The sequence below is a fragment of the Solanum pennellii genome, chromosome 5 (genome assembly GCF_001406875.1).
Source record: "Solanum pennellii chromosome 5, SPENNV200".
In the NCBI taxonomy this organism is placed as follows: Eukaryota; Viridiplantae; Streptophyta; class Magnoliopsida; order Solanales; family Solanaceae; genus Solanum; species Solanum pennellii.
Genome location: NC_028641.1, coordinates 50806150 through 50830322, shown reverse-complemented (window position 1 = coordinate 50830322; position 24173 = coordinate 50806150). Strand labels below are relative to the sequence as shown.

General features: G+C 38.7%; 1 protein-coding gene across 3 annotated transcripts; it reads left to right on the top strand.

The window, feature by feature from the left end:
- The first annotated feature begins 14987 nt into the window (after nucleotides 1-14987).
- LOC114077373 lies at nucleotides 14988-23587 on the top strand. Of its 3 annotated transcripts, XM_027917349.1 has the most exons (3): nucleotides 14988-15364; nucleotides 15904-17371; nucleotides 23402-23587. In XM_027917349.1, exons 1-3 carry the CDS (start codon nucleotides 15266-15268, stop codon nucleotides 23431-23433), a joined length of 1599 nt encoding a protein of 532 aa, XP_027773150.1. In that variant the 5' UTR covers nucleotides 14988-15265; the 3' UTR covers nucleotides 23434-23587. The 3 variants fall into 3 exon arrangements, 1 of the variants encoding a protein (XP_027773150.1); XR_003578679.1 differs by lacking the exon at nucleotides 15904-17371 and having other exon boundaries at nucleotides 15296-15364; XR_003578680.1 differs by lacking the exons at nucleotides 14988-15364; nucleotides 15904-17371 and adding an exon at nucleotides 21366-21560.
- The last annotated feature ends 586 nt before the right edge of the window (nucleotides 23588-24173 follow it).

Genomic DNA, 24173 nt, shown 5'->3' with positions numbered 1-24173 from the left:
TAATCCCCAAAAGAGGAACAACGTTTGAATTGATCTCTTCCTCAGTAGATTACGTAGGGGCTGCAACTGTTCGATCTTATTCCCAATAATATTTCCCTTCATAATGAAAACTAAGAAATTCTTTTTGGGAGGATCTAAAAAATTCTACATGAAGAGTTATTCCCTACAAACGAGGGTCAAATATCATATTGAAATGTGCAATTGTGACATAATTTTTTTGATGCAGTGTATAATAAGATCATCAAAGATGATATAATTATCAACCGACCATTTTAGGAGAGCATAACAACAAATATGTGATAGTGAGTGTACCATCTCATTTTGACCAAACATGCATTTGACAACAATATTCTATCATCAAATCAAAGGATAATATCTATTTCTTAAAGTTGCGAGATACCAACAAAAATGGTGCTATGAGCAAAAGTATCTATCATCATATCAAATATTGATGAAGGGAGACCTTCATAGTAAAAGTCAGTGCATATACAAAATGCAAAGAGGTCCATTGCATATTTTAATTGCCAAGAGGGTCATTCATATTGATATATCCAAGAGGGACATCATATTCAAAATTCCAAGAGGATCATTACATATTTTAATTTACGAAAGGGATATTATATTTAAACCGCCAAGAAGTCCATTGAAATTCCAACTGCCAAGAGGGCCATTCATATTTAAATTGTCAAGAGGGTCACTGCATATTAAAATTGCCCAGAGGGTCATCGCATATTTTTATTAGCGAGAGGTCCATCACATTCAAACCTTCAAGAGGGTCATTCATATTAAAAATGCCAAGATATATCATATTCAAATCACTGAGAGGGATATGATATTCAAACCGCCAAAAGGGTCATTCATATTAAAACTGCCGAGAGGGTCATTGATAGTTAATGTTTCAAAAAGGGTCATTGCATACATAAATTCCAAGAGGGGTTTTTATATTCAAAGATGCCAAGAAGGCCATCATATTCAGACATTCAATAGGGCCATCGCATTCAAATCACCAAGAAGGTTATTGCATATAAAACCCGCAAATGGTGTATTGCATATCCAACTGCCGAGAGAGACATCACATTCAAACAATAAAGAGAACCATCAAAATATTACATTGGTCTATTTTACTACTTCGATATTAAAAAAAGAGTAAAGTGAAGAGTCATGTCCCAAATATAAGATACATGTTTTATTTGGTTTATGTAAAACTGAAATAAGATGACATAAAATATTCAGGGATAACAATTAAGTTCCAACATGGTAAATGATGATGTCTCCCCATTTGATTTATCTTTTACGCTAATGAGTTTTATTTCAGTCGTTGTCTATATCATCCGACAGGATGAATACTCAAATCAAACCACAGGTGCGAACGACATTAGAAACGATGCAACACAATGTGGAACTTTTTCGTAGTAGTGAACTGGGACACATTCCAAAGAGGAGTATCAAACTCTTAGGAAGCAAGCTAAGGAGGGACGTTCACCACAATCATACCACACGCCTATCACAAGGCATGTGGATTTTTCTTTAGGTCTATCTGTTTCAGTTTCATGTCAAGAAATTTTTTGGTGTTCACCGGAAGCAAATTTTTAATCCGAGTGACAATACACCAAGAGTTATGGAAATTATGTCTGTGTAAGTTCTTATTTATGGGTATGAAGCACGCCACATTCATTGCTAAGATATTTCAAGCCCTTTATTCATAATCGACTTACTTGTTACTCCTCATGAATCGAAGGTTAGCTAGCATAATTGATTTCCTTACAAACCATCGAGTCGAACTATAAATAGCCTGATTCCTAAGGTTTAAGTATGTGTATGTGGATCCAATGTTGAAAACTCAGTTGTATTTTGACATTCTCTCTTAAATATTATTTCGAGTAATCTGAAGTGACCTGAATTCTTATATAGCCCGAGATATCTAATTAAAAAACTTGATACCGAGGTTCGACCATAATTCGTAAAGTCCATACAAAAATCCCTTTTCTAAAGATGAAGATGTGGTCAATAAAAATAATATTCTTCAAATTTCATTTTCCACGAATTTCTTTTATCTATCCATGTCAAACAAGGGACAACTGTTGACACCCAATTTTTGACCACCACATTATAAATACATCATCAAACTTCTTCAATTTCAAAAGATTTAAAATAACAAGTTTTTTTTCAGAATTACAAAAAAATAAAAAATAAATATAGTTTGCAAGTTTTATTATTTTTTTTTATGTTTTTTACATAAAATATCTATCTAATATAACTATGTCGACAATTAATGTATTGTATGAATATTCAAAAATCATCTTAAACTATTATACATTTTAAATATTTTATTATTGATTTTTGTAATTTTGAATTAATATGTTTATGAAATTCAAAATACTTTCAAGTTATTTTTAAAGTAATTTTGTCATTTTAAATAATAAATATCTATATTTTTACAATCACATTATAATATAAATATATGAAAATAATTACTAATGTTTTTACACTTTTGATAAATTTTTTATTAATTTATTGTAAGCCATAGTTATAATTTTGAGTTATTAGTTTATCGAGTTATTTATTTAAAGTTTTTTTTATATTAAGAAGTTCGTTAGTTGATTATATTTATCCTTTTATTTAAGTTTTAGTCAATATTGTTACTTAAATTCCTATTTACTATAATTGATACTCAAATGGTCATTTTCCTGTTATAATTATGACCCATTTATACCCCCACCTTATCTCAATTTGGAAACCTTATTTGTGGGTCTTTTTACAAATTTTCAGCAGCCCAAACCAACATATTTTTGCCCCAATTCTAATTTTCAAGATTGCCTGGCACAAACCCATTCCAATACAACAACAATCAACAGTTCTATATAATACTAGTACGTACCCCCTACGTCTTGTTTTTCTTCACGCAACAGTCAAATCCAATGAGAAAATTGCATTGCAAACCTAGAATCACACGCAATGAAATCAGTACCCTCATTCAACCATGCAGAACCCATAACCCTAGCAACTTAATCGATCAAATCATTGTTACCTTTCCCCCCCTTTTTTTGTAGATCTTCATATCTCTTTCACTATTGGTCTTAGAAAGGTGAAAGAGGATCCCCTCCTGAATCACCCATTCTTCCCTATAAATATCCATATACCCTCACTAATAAAGACAGAGGTTTTTAATTGGATTTTGACGGCTTTTGAGTTAGGTGTTGAAGAGACAATTGTTTTACACTTGAAAATTAAAATGATTATTTAATCTTAATTTTGAGAAAGTCCTCGCATAGATTTTGCCTAGGGATTCTTTGTTTGTTATTTGTATTTCAATTGAGGTGTGGAAATATCTACTTTCAAGCTCGTCACCCCAGTCGTCGCTCCAAAAAATGTATATTTGTTCATCTTATTATGTTCTTTACTATTCTAACCGCAATTTGTCGTATGGTATAAATGATTCGATTTTATACCTCATTTGATGGTTTAAATCTTAATCTTCTAATTTTAGTACAAGAGTATTTGCCTATCTTTGTTCTGTTTTCTCATTAGTTCCCTGTAGGAAACGTATTTCTCGTTCTTATTGAGCTATTAGACTTTTGTTTCCGAGCATGACTAGAATGTGTATACATTGAATTTTTGAAATTTTCTATCAATCTATTGCTACTCTTATTGTGTTGATTCTCATAGTCTTGTGGTTATCTATAATTGTTTTCTAAATGCTTTATTTACTTTAGTCCGTCCTTGCTTATCATGAATCCGCAATATGCTTGATTTGAACTTTTAATCTTTAAATCTCATTAGGGAGTGATAATTTTCTATGGTACTAAGGTTCTTTTCTTCGATTGTATTGTTTCCTTAATTTTATATGATATTGTTTTGGCATGGAATGTCTCATCTCGACATAGATCCATGGGTTGTATACTTTATTATTGATTCTTGATAATATGATTTTCTCATTCGGGATAGGAATGTAAATGCAACCTTTCGGGATGCTGCTTTAAATCTAATTCTTTAGTTGTCATTTGGCTGATCACTGTGTTTAAATATTTAAATCAATGTGTGACGGTTTCCAAAGCTACTAATCTGCTTTATTACTTTGTTAATTATTGCATATTTCTAAAGTGTTGATTATTGTTTAAATGGTCCTTATTTCATAATCGGTCGTCATGAAGATACCCTTTGATTGACTTTCTTTATACATTATGAGAAGTATATATTGGTCATGACATTTTATTAATTCTTATTGGCTTTAAGTTATGTTTTACATTCCTAATGATTAATTCCAAAATGTCAGGACAATAGCTCTTTTATAGTAATGTGTTTGTTGGGTAAATTATGGTGAAAGACAAATTGTTGGTATGAGTATCCTTAAACCTTCTAACCTAGTTTGTTAAAGAATTTTCTAATTTAGTTATCTTCATATCTTTTTTCTTATGTATAAGTACTCTCCTTGAGTCTCTTGGAAATCTCCTTTTAAATTTTCTCCATTGATTTAGCCCCCCTCTATGTATTCGGGATCAGTTAAAGATTTTGGATCTCCTAACTGCTACTGGAAATTAGTTCAAAAGACTAAGAAGTGGGCTGTATACATGTTTTATACAATGTTTATACACTGATATCCAGGTTGAGGTGCTTAAATATAGATCCAAACTGCGGATATATAGGTCGAAGACTAAATTATATGTCGGGAGTTTAAAAACGAAGTTATATACAGTGATATACCGACAGTATAGGATGTGTATACAAAAAGTAGAAATGGCCTCAAAAGCCACAATTAATTAAGGCATCAAATGGCACAATATCTACTCACTTTTAATAAATTGGCAACAAATAGCCTTGTTTTATTTTTATAACAAAAAAAAAATTTTAAAAATTTAAAATTTGCATATTTTGGCCCTTATGGGCCACGTCAATATATGACAAGTAATTTACTTTTATATTAATTATTTTTAAAATTAGTAACAACATGTTGCAGTTTTCAAGGAAGTGGGACTTTGTTCCCTTTTTATTCTCTTCTTTTTTCATACAAGTTTAATGTAAACATTTAGATCATTCTTCTTCAATCCTTTTAAACAAAAGTGTTAAAAATTGATATTATATCTTTTCTAGAAAATTTGTATGTTTTATGTTTTTATATTGATGTTAACATTTTTCTTTGTTTTTTTGATTTTATTAAAGCTGAAAGTTATTATATTTGTGTGGAAATTCAGGAGAGAGTAATTAATTGTGAGTATCAATTGTCATGGTTAAGAAAAATATTTCGATATTATTCCTAAAAAAAAGAGATTCTGATTTTGTTGAACCTCCACCAAAAACTTCAAATTTTAGTCATGCAAGTTCTGTCACAGTATGTGGTTCATAGTAAGGATAATTTTAAAGATAAACAATGTGAATCGGTTGGTGTTGAATAAAAAAAAGATAGAAAAGAGTTATTCCAATTAAGGTTGCTTGAAGGAAAACGATTATAGAAAGTGATGAATCGTCTAAATTTCAATATTTTTTATTTGTGTAATATTGAACATTTTAATTTCCAAGTGTAATTCTTATTTACACACTAAAGGAAGAATCTGGAATGCATACAAAATTTTAGTAAGTGAATAAACATGTATGCATACATGAATTTTTGTATACACGATTGTTTATTCATGTAACACCTTGAAAATCCAAGATGTGGCATAAAGCCTAAAAGAGGTGTCATAAGGTGTAAGTAATGTTTCTAAGTCCATTATTAATGAAAATATGTCATATAGGAGGCTTAAGAACCAAAACGTCCAAGAACGTCCATGACGTCTGAGAAATTGGTTCAAAGGGATGTTAGTGTGCCTTAGCCTATTTGACTAACTTATAGGAGTTGGAAATGTACGAAAATTTGTGGAAGAGTAGAAAATAGGTGTTTGGGTTGCTTCATGGTTGATATTTCCGGGTACAACTCCCTGAGGACAAACCAAGGGCTCTTGAGGAGGACCCTAGCGTTTGAAGAAACGTTGCCTGGCATTGTGCATAGACGGGACAGAAGACGGCCCATGTGTGGACCAAGGGGGCGTCTATGCCACCGTCATCCCACACTTAGGCTGATTGACAAGGTCCCTTCACCTGCACAGCCTCGAAACTCATCGATGGAGTGTAGAGTTGCACGATACAATCCGTGAATGGATCGACGGGCCGTCGATGCCACCGTCGTCCCACACTTAGCCAACGCATGGAAGCCCCTCACCTGCAAAGTCTCTGAAATGATCAACTGAGTGCAGGAACAGGGGTGAGGGACCGTCGACTCATAGACGACCCGTCGATTGGGGTCTTGTCTGTGACGATCGAGTTTTCAAATTTGTTTAAGTTAGTTTCATTTAATTAGTTATGGGGTTAGGTGATAAATTAGAGGTTTAAGGGAGCTTAATTAAGTTGATAAATACCCAATATAAATACCCTTAACCCTCATTAATCAAAGACAACTCACAATTAACGCTTTTCCTTCTCTGTTCTTTCTCTCTCTACTAGAACTCACCATTGAAGACTAGCAAGGATTAGGGTTTGGGGGATGGAAAGGGACGAATTCACCATCAAATTTGTTTTAAACTTTATGGTATGGGATCTAATTCACCTTTCAAACTCTTTCGTCAAAGGGGTCCTTCAAAATAGATATCAAAAGTTGAGTATTCTTTTGGGTTTCATCAAATTATGATATTGAAGTTATGAATTGAGTTGTTGATGATTTCATTAGTTTATATTGAATAGATTAACATGAATTTAAACTTGATTATGGTAATTGTTAGTGGTTTTGTCTAAATTGAAGAATATGATCCTCCATCCCTAACCCTAGGTTGTGCTCTTGACCTATATTGAATTGTTATCATTAAATTGACTTGTTTATTAATAAGATTACTATTCTATAGTGTTATTATGATTAAATTAACATGTATTATAGGCCTATCATGCTATTTCTTGATATGTGATTTAGGTTATGAATTCTAATGTGAAATTAGCCTACGTATCTTGTCTTAAGTTGAGATCTAGTGTTGAATTGTGTTATAGAGATGCAATTGGCCATGTTATCTTATTGGTTATCATTGTGTGATGACGTTACTCCCCAAATTGGGTTGAGTTATGGGTTGATGGTAAGACCTTAATGATAGACTATGAGTTAAACTTGGTAAGTCTTAAAATCACTACCTTTATTTCCAATTGTGATTATTTGTTGTTAACTCGTGATATCACATTGGAGTATGCCTTATACTAGGATTAGAGGGTTGTATGATGTTGAATTTAAATTTATTGACTAGGTTGTGAGGTTGATTAAGTTGTATGTGATATAAGGATGGTGAAAACTAGCAATGCGCCTTGATATGCTATGAAATGCTAATGTGTAAACCTCACTTATATGAATTGTGATGAAAGGACTTATACTCATACAATTCTTATTGAGCTACTTATTATGATTTTTATACAAGGGTGTATACCCTATGAACTACTATAAGCTGTGATTGATACTTAAAAAGCTTAAAGACATTTAAAAAAAGGGACTCTAGCTTAGCACTGAGTGAACAAGATTGAATAGTGTCACTTTCCACACAGGGAAGGTAGGAACACTACATTACTCTTGAGATTGGAGAATATAATGCATGTCGCATATTGAGGGTACCAACTATATCTCGTAATTCTTAACTATGTTGCTCCCATAGGAATACTAGCTAGTGGATCCACGTAGTTGCTATGTTGTAAGTTTTGGTACTACCTTGGCAAGTAATCCGTCAGTGTAGGTTTTATGACACCAGATTCCACTCTAACTCATGTGGTTTATGTCGTTTAGGAAAAGATGTTCCCAAAAGGCAAAATAAATTAAAGGACTTGAACTATAACTTGGATAACCGAAGGGGTCTAGCTTAGTCTAGGTAGGGGTATGGGAATCTACCTAAACATTGCCCTAGTTACCCTTGAGGGGAGTCTTCGGGGAGGTTTTTATATATTTTTATATTATGAAAATATATGATGTATATATGATGACCATGGGAAATTTTTTATACTATATGTTGATTAGTTCATTTATAGATATGCCTTAATGTAAACCTAAATGCCATGACATGTAAAGTTGGATATTGGTCATATTTTCTTGTTGAGGATATTTGATTGAGTAGCTTATGGGGCTTTGCTTAGTCATTGCACTTGTTGACATTATAAGGATTTATGGGTAGTTTTCTTGCTTGTCATGATATGACTGACTCTTATTCATTCTTGTGATGTTATTCCTTAATGATAGGGTTGTAGTAAATCATGGTTTCAAGTATGATGGGATAAGTATTACTTGTTCACATAGTAAGCATGTTTGGTTGGTTGATATAACTTGCTTAACTTTGCATTAAGTTCCTAAAAGGGTAAAATGGCATGTTTTAACTAAAAGTCTATTTTGATCAAGTTTTGCTTGTATATGTGCATAAGGTCTCATATTTAGTACATGTGGAGTACTAACCCCATTTTCTTCCCTTATCCCCGAACATTTTATGTTCCGGTCATTGAAGAGTTTAATAAGCCTACATTGTTGAAGGCTTGGATTCCTCCTTTAATCCAAGTGGGGTAGGTCCTCAAATTCCGAGGGCAATGCTAACATCTAGCTTACCGACTTGTTATGAGCTTAATGACTCTTTCATTTCATTCCTTTTCAATTGAGCGCTATACTTTTGTATGACCTCTATGTGGTCTTTATTGATGGATTTAAGGGCTATGCCCATATTGTGATAATCGCTTAGATGTTATGAGATGAGACAATCGTTGAGACTATTTCTACGTTTTCAATACTTGTATATGCTATAAAAGTAGAAGGCTATGTAACCTTCCTATACGAAGGGTCTACGTATACTTTATATGAATATATATTATGTGTATGTAGAGGTCTTTGTAAACGTCCACGTTGTGATAATGAAATTTTTAATTTTTACGCATTTTTTAACCTATGAATGTAATGACATGAGACTAAGATGTTATTTTTAGTCCTCGAAAAGGTCGATGATGATGGTTACGTCTAGTGGGTAAACCCGGATGTGAAAAAATTGGTATCAGAGTATGAGGTTGAATATCATTGAGTTATGTCTCTCTCTCTACTACGTTTATGTAGGTTTGTATTCATAATTGTGAAGTGCACCACACATATGAGTAGGAACCTATATGATGCTGAGGAATCACTCTCTTTCTTGGAAATCATATATCTTGCCAATAGAGTATAATTATGGTGTGCTTTTCCATCTAATCCTATTGTTGTGCTGATAGAACGCATGAACACTCGAAGGAATGCGGCTCGAAGACTTGAATAAGAAATTGCCAATGCGAGAGATCCTCCCTGTGGTGAGCAAGTTCCTCCACTGGAAAAAGATGCTAATGTGGAGGGAGACCGGCCAATCCTCCTCCTTTGATGAATGAGAATATAAGGGTCGCGATTCTTCAAATGTACCAAGATATCACCACTCAAGCACAAGCGGCCACTACTCAATCCCAAGTTATGACAGCTCAAGCAAACCGGGAGGTTGTGCCCCGTCCTCATCAACAAGTCACTACTATGGCTTCCCGTCGAAGGGACTTCACTATAATGAACCCTCCTACTTTCTATGGGTCTAAGGTTGATGAAGACCCCTAATAATTTATGAGGTCTCTAAAATCCTTTTGGATACGGATTCTCCACAAGTGCGAAGGTCGAGTTGGCTACTTATCAACTAAAGGATGTGGCGCAAGCATGGTATGTGCAATGGACGAATAATAGGACATTGAGGGGTGGTTCGGTGTCTTGGGTGATCTTTAAGGCGGCTTTTCTAGATCATATTAACCCTAGGGAGATGAGGGAGGAAAAAATGGTGGAGTTCATCAATCTTCTCCATGGTGGAAGGAGTGTCCTTGAGTACTCTTTGGAATTCATTAAGTTGTCAAAATATGCTCCTTCTTTGATCTCCTATCCTAGAGACAAAATGAGTCGTCTTGTGATGGGGTTGTATGAGGACTTACAAGAGGAGCTTCATTGGGCCATGCTACATGACTACATGAATATTTCCCGTCTTATGGTGCATGCACGAAGGGTTGAAGAGTCAAGGGCTAACGCAAAAGAGTAGAGATGCTAAGAGAACAAGATCATATGATTGAGGTTCTTGAAAAAATAGACTTGAAATACTAGACAAACATAGATTTAACAAGCGAGTTTCTAATCAAGTCCCTTCAAAATTCCCAAAATCTAGTGGTGATACGGTGTCTAACCCTAAATTCACGTAGGGAAAAGGTAGAAATTCACAAAATAGGAATCAAACATGTGGAAAGTGTGGTAAAGAGCACTATGGTGATTGCCTTAAGCAGATGGATAATCGCTTTAGCTCTGGCAAGAGTTTTCACAATATGAGAGATCGCCCAAACATGAAGAGTTAAGACAAGGGTAGTGGTTCTAGTGATGGTCCCAAGAAGAACCGCTTCTATGCTCTCTGCTTTAGGGGTGATCAAGAGACTTCTCCCGACGTGGAGACAGATATGTTTAAGTTTTCTCAATTGATTTATATTCCTTACTGGATCCCGACGCTACTTTATTATTTGTTAAACCTCTAGTAGCTAAAAAGTTTGATATTTTACTTGATATTTTGCATAAACCTTTATTAGTTTCTACTCCGGTGGGTGAGCTGGTTGTTGCAAAAAGGGTGTATACAAATTGTCCAATAATGTTGCCCAATCGAATTTCTTATGTTGATCTAGTAGAACACGATATGCTTGATTTTGATATTCTATTGGGTATGGATTGGTTGCATTCATGTTTTGCCTCCATTTATTGTAGGACAAGAGTGGTGAGGTTTAACCTCCAAAATGAACCCATTGTTGAGTGGAAGGGGGGAAATTCTATTCCTGGAGGTCATATTATTTCTTGTCCAAAAGCATGCATAATGATCTCAAAAGGTTGTATTTATCTTATAGTAAGAGTCCAAGATCTAGACTCCGAAGTTCCTCCCATCGAGTCGGTACCCGTATTGAGTGATTTTCCGGAGGTCTTCTCTAAAGACCTTCCCGGTATTCCTCCCAAATGGAAATTTGACTTTGGCATTTATTTTCTACCGGATACAAATACCATATCAATTCCTCCTTATCGGATGGCTCCGACTAAGTTGAAGGAGTTGAAAACTCAACTCAAGGATTTACTAGATAAGGGTTTTATAAGGCCTAGTATTTCTCTGTGGGGTGCTGCAGTTTTGTTTGTGAAGAAGAAAGATGGGTCCTTGAGAATGTGTATTTATTACCGCCAACTCAACAAGGTAACAATTAAGAATAAGTACCCTCTCCATCTGATTGATGATTTGTTTGATCAACTCCAAGGGGCGAGCTACTTTTCAAAGATAGACTTGAAGTTAGGGTATCACAAACTTAGGGTGAGAGGTGAGCATATACAAGTGATGGCCTTTCGGACTAGGTATGGCACTATGAGTTCTTGTTCACGTCTTTCGGTCTCACTAATGTTTTGGTGGCGCTTATGGACCTAATGAATAGAGTTTTTCGAAATTACCTAGATTCATTTGTCATTGTTTTCAATGACGATGTCTTGGTATATTCGAAGAATGAGGGCTATCATATGGGTCATTTGAGGGTGGTATTGTAAACCCTTAAGGAACATCAATTGTATGCCAAATATAGTGAGTTTTGGTTGAGGTCGGTGACATTTCTTGGGAACATCATCTCTAGTGAAGAAGTTGAGGTAGACCCAAGGAAAACGGAGGCGGTGAGAAATTGTCCTAGACCATTGACTCTAACCGACATTAGGAGATTATTGGGTCTAGTAGGTTATTATGGGAGATTCATAGATGGTTTTGGGTCTATTGTGTATCCTTGGACTACTTTGAACCAAAAGAGTAAGAAGTTTGAGTTGTCATAGGCATGTGAGAAAAGCATCCAATTATTGAAAGATAGGCTTACTTTGGCTACGGTGTTGACTTTACCTAAGGACACAAAGCATTTTGTTGCGTATTGTGACGCGCTCCAAGTGGGTTTGGGGTGTGTTCTTATGCAACATGGGAATGTTATAGCCTATACCTCTAGGAAACATAAGGGACATAGAGAAACTACCCCACTTATGACCTTGAGTAAGCGGTCGTGGTGTTTGCTTTGAAAATAGGGAGGCGTTACTTGTATGGGTTCATGTTGATGTCTTTACCGATCATAAGAGCCTCCAATATGTGTTTACCCAAAAGGAGTTGAATATCTGACAAAAAAGGTGGCTAGAGTTGTTTAAATATTATGATTTGACTGTCCTTTATCACCCTGGCAGGCTAATGTAGGTGCAGAAGTCCAAAGTCGTATGACTATGGGTAGTGTATCCCATTTTGATGAAGCTAAGATAGACCTAGCAAAGGAAGTACATAGGTTGGCTAGGTTGGGCGTGAGGTTGGAGAGTTCTCTTAATGGGTGTGCTATAGTTCATCATAACTCCGAGTCATTTTTTGGTGTTGGGGTGAAGTCCAAATAACACCTTGATCTAGCCTTAATGGAGTTGAAATAATCGGTTTCTCAACAACTTCAATAAATCATTCTCCTTATGGGGGAATGGTGTGCTAAGGTACCAAGGGAGATTGTTTGTTCCCGATGTAGATGGGTTGAGGGATCAGATCGTAGAAGAAGCACATAGGATCCGCTACTCAATTCACCCAGGTTCGACAACAACGTATCATGACCCCGTCGATATATATTAGTGGGAAGGTCTAAAAGGGACATAGCAGAGTTTGTCGCTATGTGTCGGAATTGTCAACAAGTAAAGACTGAACACCAAAAGTCAGTTGGCTTAGTACAAGAGATCAAAATTCCTACTTGGAAGTGGGAAGACATCAATATGGACTTTGTAGTAGGTTTACCTCGGACTCAAAAGTCATATGATTCCATATGGATGTTTGTGGATCGATTGACTAAGTCCTCTCTCTTTATTCCCATCAAGTCTTCATATTCGGTGGAGGATTATGCAAGAATCTGCCTAGATGAGATTGTGTGACGCCATGGCATTCCATTATCCATCATATTTGATCGGGGCGTACAATTCACATCTAGATTTTGGAGGTCATTCCAAAAAGGGTTGGGTACTACGTTAAGTTGAGCACCGCTTTTCATCCCGAAATAGATTGTCAAGCAGAACATACGATACAAACCCTTGAATATATGCTTAGGGCGTGCATTATTGTAACGACCTGTTTAGTCGTTTTGAGCAGCAGATTTTATTTCTGGAAAATTGGCTGAGGAAACGGACCCCACGACGGAACGTCACAGGCACGACGGACCGTCGCAGGGTCTCGTTTCAGCATACTTAGAAATTCTGAAATTGGGTACTGAAAATCGACTCTCTGTAATCGGTGACGGACCTGCAGGACGTGCCGTCACATCCACGACGAGCCGTCGTAAGCTCCCGTTGCAAAACACTTCAACTCTTGAGAAATTGGTACGGGAAACGAGTCTCTGACCGTCAGGACGGAGGTGCAGGACGGACCGTCACAGGTGTGACGGGCCGTCACAGTCCACCTGGACTTTGGGGAGGTTGCGACGACCATCGTGACGGACCGTCGCAGGCACGACGGCCCGTCACAGGTTGCGCAAGTCCCAGGCAGAATCGGATTTCTTCACACGTTTTAAGGGACGCATTGGACTATTCTTTCCTTAATTATAAAGTTAGAGGGTTAATATTAATAAGTCTAATTACTTGGGGGTTAAAAGAGGTAACCTTAAGTTAATTAGTGGGTTTTATTGTCCTCTTTCACACTTAATTATATGTTAATTAGGGTAAAAGAAAGAGGGTTTTGAATAAAAACAAACAGAAAGAACAAGAGAGAGGGAGAATAACGCACGAGTAGAGAGAGGAGAAACGAAGAGGAAAACACAAACTTTGGGAAACTTGCTTGCTTGATCACAAGTCTTCGGTGGAGGTAGGTTATGGTTTTTACGATATTCGTAGTGAACTCTTAATAGTGAATGATATGTATTGATAGTATTGTAAACCCTGCTATGTGTTTAATTGTATGCTTGCATGATTGTGATTATGAAATTGTGATAAACTAAGCATGATGAAGTTATTGAATCCTAAATCTTGAAAGAAACCCTAATTCACTGTTAATGATGATGCCTTAGTATAAAAGAAGGCTTGATAAATTATATAATGAGATTGATGATGCCTTAGTATAAAAGAAGGCTTGATAAATTATATAATGAGATTGATGATGCCTTAGTATAAAAGAAGGCTTGATGAATTAGGGGATCGGGTGCCACGTTCCGGTACCAGGATAGAATATGAGGATCGGAGTGTCACGTTCCGACACCAGGATAGAATATGGATCGGGTGCCACGTTCCGGTACCAGGATAGAATATGAGGATCGGAGTGTCACGTTCCGACACCAGGATAGAATATGGATCGGGTGCCACGTTCCGGTACCAGGATAGAATATGAGGATCGGAGTGTCACGTTCCGACACCAGGATAGAATATGGATCGGGTGCCACGTTCCGGTACCAGGATAGAATATGAGGATCGGAGTGTCACGTTCCGACACCAGGATAGAATATGGATCGGGTGCCACGTTCCGGTACCAGGATAGAATATGAGGATCGGAGTGTCACGTTCCGACACCAGGATAGAATATGGATCGGGTGCCACGTTCCGGTACCAGGATAGAATATGAGGATCGGAGTGTCACGTTCCGACACCAGGATAGAATATGGATCGGGTGCCACGTTCCGGTACCAGGATAGAATATGAGGATCGGAGTGTCACGTTCCGACACCAGGATAGAATATGGATCGGGTGCCACGTTCCGGTACCAGGATAGAATATGAGGATCGGAGTGTCACGTTCCGACACCAGGATAGAATATGGATCGGGTGCCACGTTCCGGTACCAGGATAGAATATGAGGATCGGAGTGTCACGTTCCGACACCAGGATAGAATATGGATCGGGTGCCACGTTCCGGTACCAGGATAGAATGAGGATCGGAGTGCCACGTTCCGGCACCAGGATAGAAATAGAGGAGCGGAGTGTCACGTACCGACACAAGAGGAAGAAAGATAATGAATCTTGAAAGATAATGAATATACTCAATCTAATGAACCCAATTCCCAAATGAGTATGGTATTGAGGCTTGAGTCCTCATGTGTGAACTTAGTGGAAATTGTTAATGATATAGTACTCGTTGTTGCTACATGTTAAGCATCATAGTTGATTTTATGATATTACTTGATATATATTATCTTCTATTTTGAGTTGGCCGATGATATCTACTCAGTACGTGTGGTTGTACTGACCCCCTACTTTTATGTTTTCTTCTTTGTTATTTGTGGAATGCAGCGAACGTTCCGTCAACTTCAACTCAACAGTAGATCTAGCCAGTCTTCACTACCTTCGGAAATTCAGGGTGAGCTAACGCGTCTAGCTTGGACTGGGTCTTCTTCTTCAAGTCTTGATGCCTTGAACTTCCGGCATGGACTAGCTTTTTAGTTATTTTTGTTCTTAGACATTCTTAGTTTAGTAATTTGAGATAGATGTTCTTGTGATGATGACTTCCAGATTTTGGGGAATTAATAGATGTTGATTTGTTTTATTTAATGAGTTTAAGTCTTCCGCATTATTTTCTGTTGATATATGTTAAAATGATAAGGGTTAGATTGGTTGGTTCGCTCACATAGGAGGGAAATTGTGGGTGCCAGTCGCGGCCCCGGTTTTGGGTCGTGACAGACTTGGTATCAGAGCATTAGGTTCATTGGTCTCATCACACAAGAACGAGTCTAGTAGAGTCTTAAGGAACGGTAGGGGGACGCCTTTACTTTTCTTTGAGAGGCTATAAGACTTTAGGAAAATTCCATTCTTTCATTCTTCTTTCGTGCTACTACTTGAGTCCAATTGGTATCTAGGTGATACAAATTGGTATCTGACCATCTTCATTCTATTTCGCAGATGGTTAGAACTAGAGCAACGACCGCACCAGCAGCAACAACGGAACGACAAGAAACGTCTGAGCCAGCCACTGGGGCTGTGGCTCGAGGGAGAACAGCGGCAAGAGGCCGTGGTAGAGGTCGTGGGAGGACGTCCTCTAGGGGAAGAGGACGAGCACCTAGTCCATCTGAGGCTAGGGCAGTGACTCCTCCACCGACTGAGGAGGTAGTAAGAGAGGGTGAGGAAGGGGAAACTGAACAAGAGCAGAATGAGGAAATGCCACCCCAACCTACCCCAGAGATGATCAACCAGGTACTTGCTTATCTTAGCGGGTTATCCGATCAGGGTCAGGCACCTCCAGTGGTTTCTGCACCAACACCTCCGGTTTCAGAGATACGACATGCGGCTACTATGGCTCCCCGCATGGATGCATCATTGGGAATAGGCACATTTCCACGTCTGACTACTGGGCCTATTATGACAAATGATCAGCATGAACTTTTCAGTAAGTTCTTGAAATTGAAACCTCCAGTCTTTAAGGGCGCAGAATCAGAGGATGCCTACGATTTTCTGGTTGATTGTCATGAGCTACTACACAAGATGGGTATAGTAGAACGGTTTGGCGTTGAGTTCGTGAGCTATCAGTTTCAAGGGAACGCCAAAATGTGGTGGCGGTCACATGTTGAGTGTCAACCAACAGAGGCACCACCTATGACTTGGGAATCATTCTCTAGCCTGTTTATGGAGAAGTATATCCCAAGGACTTTGAGAGATAGAAAAAGGGATGAGTTCTTGAGTCTCGAGCAAGGTAGGATGACGGTTAACGCATATGAGGCCAAATTCCGTGCATTATCCAGGTATGCCACCCAACTTTGTTTCAGTCCACAAGAACGGATCCGCCGTTTTGTGAAGGGGTTGAGGTCAGAATTGCGGATTTCAGCCTTACAGATAGCGGCAACGGCAACATCCTTCCAAGAGGTGGTAGACTTTGTGATAGAGGTGGAAGGAGTGAAACCAGATGACTTCACCACGACATCGACATCAAAAAGGTTTCGAAGGGGAGGTGAGTTTAATGGTTCTTACTCTAGAGGACAGAGCTCCGGAGGTCACTCAGTTCGACCAATTCAGTCTTCACTACAGACTGTAGTTGGGGGTCCACCTCAGACCGGCCAACACTTCTCTGAGAGGCCGATGCGTGAACCCAGAGAATGTTATGGATGTGGGGAGATTGGACACATTAAGAGGTATTGTCCAAACCAGAGTTACAGAACCCCACTAGCTAGAGGTAGAGGTGGTCATGGTAGAGGCCGTTATTCTGGAGGGCGTGGTGGCCGAGGTAACGGTGGTCACCAAAACGGCAGAGGTGATGGGCAAACTGGAGCCCCTACATCACAACATGGTAGGGGCAACGGGCAAACCAACGAAAGGGCCCATTGTTATGCTTTCCCTGGGAGATCGGAGGCGGAGACATCTGATGCTGTTATCACAGGTAATCTTCTGGTTTGTGATTGCATGGCTTCCGTATTGTTTGATCCTGGATCCACGTTTTCATATGTATCTTCCTCATTTGCTAATGGTCTTAATTTACATTGTGAATTACTTGACATGCCTATTCGTGTTTCTACTCCGGTGGGTGAGTCTGTGGTAGTTGAAAAGGTATATAGGTCTTGTTTGGTGAATTTTATGGGGAGCAACACCTATGTAGATTTGGTTATCTTAGAAATGGGTGACTTTGATGTAATTCTGGGTATGACTTGGCTTTCTCCGAATTTTGCGATTTTGGACTGTAATGCTAAAACGGTGACGTTAGCCAAGCCTGGGACAGATCCGTTAGTGTGGGAGGGCGACTACACTTCCAATCCGGTTCGTATCGTGTCCTTCCTTCGTGCCAAGAGGATGGTTAGTAAGGGTTGTTTAGCTTTCTTAGCACACCTCAAGGATGACACTACCCAAGTACCTTCGATCGAGTCGGTTTCGGTAGTCCGTGAGTTTTTGGATGTGTTCCCTGCAGATCTTCCGGGTATGCCACCGGATAGGGATATTGACTTCTGTATTGATCTTGAACCGGGAACTCGCCCCATTTCTATACCCCCTTATAGAATGGCTCCCGCGGAGTTAAGAGAGTTAAAGGCCCAACTTCAAGAGTTGTTGAGCAAAGGCTTCATTAGACCAAGTGCATCTCCTTGGGGTGCTCCGGTGTTATTTGTGAAGAAGAAGGATGGGAGCTTTCGGATGTGCATAGACTACAGACAACTGAACAAGGTAACTATTAAGAACAAGTACCCCATTCCTCGCATTGATGACTTGTTCGATCAGTTACAAGGTGCTTGTGTCTTCTCTAAAATTGACTTGAGATCCGGTTATCACCAATTGAAAATACGAGCAACGGATGTGCCAAAGACGGCTTTTCGAACTAGGTATGGGCATTATGAATTTGTGGTAATGTCTTTTGGTCTTACAAATGCCCCCGCTGCTTTTATGAGCTTGATGAATGGGATTTTTAAGCCATACTTGGATCTCTTTGTGATCGTGTTTATTGATGATATATTGGTATACTCTAAAAGTAAGAAGGAACATGAAGAGCATTTGAGAATGGTGTTGGAAATGTTGAGGGAGAAAAAGCTTTACGCCAAGTTCTCTAAGTGTGAGTTTTGGCTAGATGCAGTGTCCTTCTTGGGGCACGTAGTTTCTAAGGATGGAGTGATGGTAGATCCATCTAAGATTGAGACGGTAAAGAATTGGGTAAGACCTACTAATGTGTCAGAAATAAGGAGTTTTGTTGGGTTAGCTAGCTACTACCGCCGATTCGTCAAGGGATTCTCTTCTATTGCTTCCCAATTGACGAACTTGACTAAGCAGAATGTTCCATTTGTATGGTCAGATGAATGTGAGGAAAGCTTTCAGAAGCTTAAGACCTTGTTGACTACCGCACCAATTCTTACCTTGCCAGTAGAGGGTAAAAACTTCATTGTTTATTGTGATGCATCCTATTCTGGGTTGGGTGCAGTGCTAATGCAAGAGAAGAATGTGATTGCTTATGCTTCGAGGCAATTAAAGGTGCATGAACGTAACTATCCGACCCATGATTTGGAGTTGGCCGCGGTAGTATTTGCACTAAAGCAATGGAGACACTATTTATATGGGGTTAAGTGTGAGGTCTATACGGACCATCGTAGCCTACAGTATGTCTTCACTCAGAAAGACTTGAATTTGAGACAGAGGAGATGGATGGAACTACTTAAGGACTACGATATCACTATCTTATACCATCCGGGAAAAGCTAACGTTGTGGCAGATGCTTTGAGTAGAAAGGCGGGAAGCATGGGAAGTCTAGCTCATTTGCAAGTCTCTAGGCGCCCGTTGGCGAGAGAAATCCAAAATTTGGCTAATGACCTTATGAGGTTAGAAATAAATGAGAAGGGAGGATTGTTAGCCTGTGTAGAGGCAAGATCTTCTTTCCTTGACAAGATCAAGGGGAAACAGTTTGATGATGAGAAACTGAGACGAATCCAAGATAAAGTGTTGCGAGGAGAGGCTAAAGAAGCAACAATTGATGAGGAAGGTGTTTTGAGAATTAAGGGAAGGGTATGTGTACCCCGCGTCGATAATCTGATCAACACTATTCTGACAGAAGCTCATAGTACAAGGTATTCTATACATCCGGGTGCAACCAAGATGTATCGTGACCTAAAGCAACACTTTTGGTGGAGTAGAATGAAGCGTGATATTGTTGACTTCATTGCCAAATGTCCAAACTGTCAACAAGTAAAGTATGAACACCAGAGGCCCGGAGGAACGCTTCAGAGAATGCCCATTCCTGAATGGAAGTGGGAGAGAATCGCAATGGACTTCGTGGTTGGTCTTCCAAAGACAATGGGTAAGTATGACTCCATTTGGGTGATTGTTGATAGGTTAACTAAGTCTGCTCATTTCATTCCGGTCAAGGTGACTTACAATGCAGAGAAGTTAGCAAAAATCTACATCTCAGAAATCGTTCGATTGCATGGGGTTCCACTATCCATCATATCAGATAGAGGTACGCAGTTTACTTCTAAGTTTTGGAAAACATTGCATGCTGAATTGGGTACTAGGTTGGACCTTAGCACTGCATTTCACCCTCAGACCGATGGTCAGTCTGAGCGAACGATTCAAGTGTTGGAGGATATGCTTCGTGCATGCGTGATAGAGTTTGGTGGCCATTGGGATAGCTTCTTACCTTTGGCGGAGTTTTCATACAATAATAGCTATCACTCCAGTATTGATATGGCCCCATTTGAAGCATTGTATGGGAGGAGGTGTAGATCTCCCATTGGGTGGTTTGATGCATTTGAGGTTAGACCTTGGGGTACTGACCTCTTGAGGGATTCGTTAGATAAGGTGAAGGGCATTCAAGAAAAGCTTCTAGCGGCGCAAAGTAGACAAAAGGAGTATGCGGACCGAAAGGTTAGAGACTTGGAGTTCATGGAGGGTGAACAAGTCTTGTTGAAGGTTTCACCCATGAAAGGGGTGATGCGGTTTGGCAAAAGAGGTAAGCTAAGTCCAAGGTATATTGGACCATTTGAGGTACTAAAGCGAATAGGGGAGGTGGCGTATGAATTAGCCTTGCCTCCAGGGCTGTCCGGAGTGCATCCGGTATTTCATGTGTCCATGTTGAAAAGATACCATGGAGATGGAAACTACATCATCCGTTGGGACTCAGTGTTGTTGGATGAGAACTTGACTTATGAAGAGGAACCGGTTGCTATATTAGATAGAGAAGTTCGCAAGTTGAGGTCGAGAGAGATTGCATCCATCAAAGTTCAATGGAAGAATCGACCGGTTGAAGAAGCTACTTGGGAGAAGGAGGCAGATATGCAAGAAAAATACCCACATCTGTTTACAGATTCAGGTACTCCTTTTCGCCATTGTTTTTCTTCTTTTGATCGTTCGGGGACGAACGATGGGTAAATTGGTATCTATTGTAACGACCTGTTTAGTCGTTTTGAGCAGCAGATTTATTTCTGGAAAAACTGGCTAAGATTACGGACATCACGACGGACCGTCATAGGCACGACGGCCCGTCACAGAGGTCTCGTTTCAGCATACTTGGAATTCTGAAATTGGGTACTGAAAATCGACTCTCTGTAATCGGTGACGGACCTGCAGGACGTGCCGTCACATCCACGACGAGCCGTCGTAAGCTCCCGTTGCAAAACACTTCAACTCTTGAGAAATTGGTACGGGAAACGAGTCTCTGACCGTCAGGACGGAGGTGCAGGACGGACCGTCACAGGTGTGACGGGCCGTCACAGTCCACCTGGACTTTGGGGAGGTTGCGACGACCATCGTGACGGACCGTCGCAGGCACGACGGCCCGTCACAGGTTGCGCAAGTCCCAGGCAGAATCGGATTTCTTCACACGTTTTAAGGGACGCATTGGACTATTCTTTCCTTAATTATAAAGTTAGAGGGTTAATATTAATAAGTCTAATTACTTGGGGGTTAAAAGAGGTAACCTTAAGTTAATTAGTGGGTTTTATTGTCCTCTTTCACACTTAATTATATGTTAATTAGGGTAAAAGAAAGAGGGTTTTGAATAAAAACAAACAGAAAGAACAAAGAGAAAGAGAGGAGTCGATCGAGAGGAAGGAATATCAAAGCTTGGGAATTTGCTTGTGGATTCCAATTCTTCGGTGGAGGTAGGTTATGGTTTTTACGATATTCGTAGTGAACTCTTAATAGTGAATGATATGTATTGATAGTATTGTAAACCCTGCTATGTGTTTAATTGTATGCTTGCATGATTGTGATTATGAAATTGTGATAAACTAAGCATGATGAAGTTATTGAATCCTAAATCTTGAAAGAAACCCTAATTCACTGTTAATGATGATGCCTTAGTATAAAAGAAGGCTTGATAAATTATATAATGAGATTGATGATGCCTTAGTATAAAAGAAGGCTTGATAAATTATATAATGAGATTGATGATGCCTTAGTATAAAAGAAGGCTTGATAAATTATATAATGAGATTGATGATGCCTTAGTATAAAAGAAGGCTTGATAAATTATATAATGAGATTGATGATGCCTTAGTATAAAAGAAGGCTTGATAAATTATATAATGAGATTGATGATGCCTTAGTATAAAAGAAGGCTTGATAAATTATATAATGAGATTGATGATGCCTTAGTATAAAAGAAGGCTTGATAAATTATATAATGAGATTGATGATGCCTTAGTATAAAAGAAGGCTTGATAAATTATATAATGAGATTGATGATGCCTTAGTATAAAAGAAGGCTTGATAAATTATATAATGAGATTGATGATGCCTTAGTATAAAAGAAGGCTTGATAAATTATATAATGAGATTGATGATGCCTTAGTATAAAAGAAGGCTTGATAAATTATATAATGAGATTGATGATGCCTTAGTATAAAAGAAGGCTTGATAAATTATATAATGAGATTGATGATGCCTTAGTATAAAAGAAGGCTTGATAAATTATATAATGAGATTGATGATGCCTTAGTATAAAAGAAGGCTTGATAAATTATATAATGAGATTGATGATGCCTTAGTATAAAAGAAGGCTTGATAAATTATATAATGAGATTGATGATGCCTTAGTATAAAAGAAGGCTTGATAAATTATATAATGAGATTGATGATGCCTTAGTATAAAAGAAGGCTTGATAAATTATATAATGAGATTGATGATGCCTTAGTATAAAAGAAGGCTTGATGAATTTAGGGATCGGGTGCCACGTTCCGGTACCAGGATAGAATATGAGGATCGGAGTGTCACGTTCCGACACCAGGATAGAATATGGATCGGGTGCCACGTTCCGGTACCAGGATAGAATATGAGGATCGGAGTGTCACGTTCCGACACCAGGATAGAATATGGATCGGGTGCCACGTTCCGGTACCAGGATAGAATATGAGGATCGGAGTGTCACGTTCCGACACCAGGATAGAATATGGATCGGGTGCCACGTTCCGGTACCAGGATAGAATATGAGGATCGGAGTGTCACGTTCCGACACCAGGATGAAATATGGATCGGGTGCCACGTTCCGGTACCAGGATAGAATATGAGGATCGGAGTGTCACGTTCCGACACCAGGATAGAATATGGATCGGGTGCCACGTTCCGGTACCAGGATAGAATGAGGATCGGAGTGCCACGTTCCGGCACCAGGATAGAAATAGAGGAGCGGAGTGTCACGTACCGACACAAGAGGAAGAAAGATAATGAATCTTGAAAGATAATGAATATACTCAATCTAATGAACCCAATTCCCAAATGAGTATGGTATTGAGGCTTGAGTCCTCATGTGTGAACTTAGTGGAAATTGTTAATGATATAGTACTCGTTGTTGCTACATGTTAAGCATCATAGTTGATTTTATGATATTACTTGATATATATTATCTTCTATTTTGAGTTGGCCGATGATATCTACTCAGTACGTGTGGTTGTACTGACCCCCTACTTTTATGTTTTCTTCTTTGTTATTTGTGGAATGCAGCGAACGTTCCGTCAACTTCAACTCAACAGTAGATCTAGCCAGTCTTCACTACCTTCGGAAATTCAGGGTGAGCTAACGCGTCTAGCTTGGACTGGGTCTTCTTCTTCAAGTCTTGATGCCTTGAACTTCCGGCATGGACTAGCTTTTTAGTTATTTTTGTTCTTAGACATTCTTAGTTTAGTAATTTGAGATAGATGTTCTTGTGATGATGACTTCCAGATTTTGGGGAATTAATAAGATGTTGATTTGTTTTATTTAATGAGTTTAAGTCTTCCGCATTATTTTCTGTTGATATATGTTAAAATGATAAGGGTTAGATTGGTTGGTTCGCTCACATAAGAGGGAAATTGTGGGTGCCAGTCGCGGCCCCGGTTTTGGGTCGTGACAATTATTGATTTTAAAGGGAATTGGGATAAACATTTACCTTTGGTGGAGTTTGTCTATAACAATAGTTTTCATTCATCCATTTTCGTGGCTCGCTATGAAGTCTTGTATGGTAGGAGGTGTAGATCTCCTATTGGATGGTTTGAAGTGGGTGAGCCATCGCTTATTGGTCCCGAGTTGATTTATAAGTCTTTGGAAAAGGTTCATATCATAAAGAACCGGTTGCAAACGGCCAATAGTCGCCGAAAGTCTTATGCTGATCATATGAGAAGGGATTTGGAGGTTGAAGAAGGTGATAAGGTGTATTTGAAAATTTTCACAAATGAAAGGGGTGGTTAGATTTGGCAAGAAAGGGAAGTTGAGTACTCGTTATGTGTGTCCCTATGAA

Bases quoted from the DNA above. Each gene is read 5' to 3' on its own strand.
- LOC114077373 (XM_027917349.1), top strand. From the start codon at position 15,266: ATGTTTTCTTCTTTGTTATTTGTGGAATGCAGCGAACGTTCCGTCAAC. The intron at 15,365-15,903 runs GTGAGCTAACGC...TCTATTTCGCAG, and splicing joins ACTACCTTCGGAAATTCAGG to ATGGTTAGAACTAGAGCAAC. The intron at 17,372-23,401 runs GTAATCTTCTGG...TGTGGAATGCAG, and splicing joins ATCTGATGCTGTTATCACAG to CGAACGTTCCGTCAACTTCA.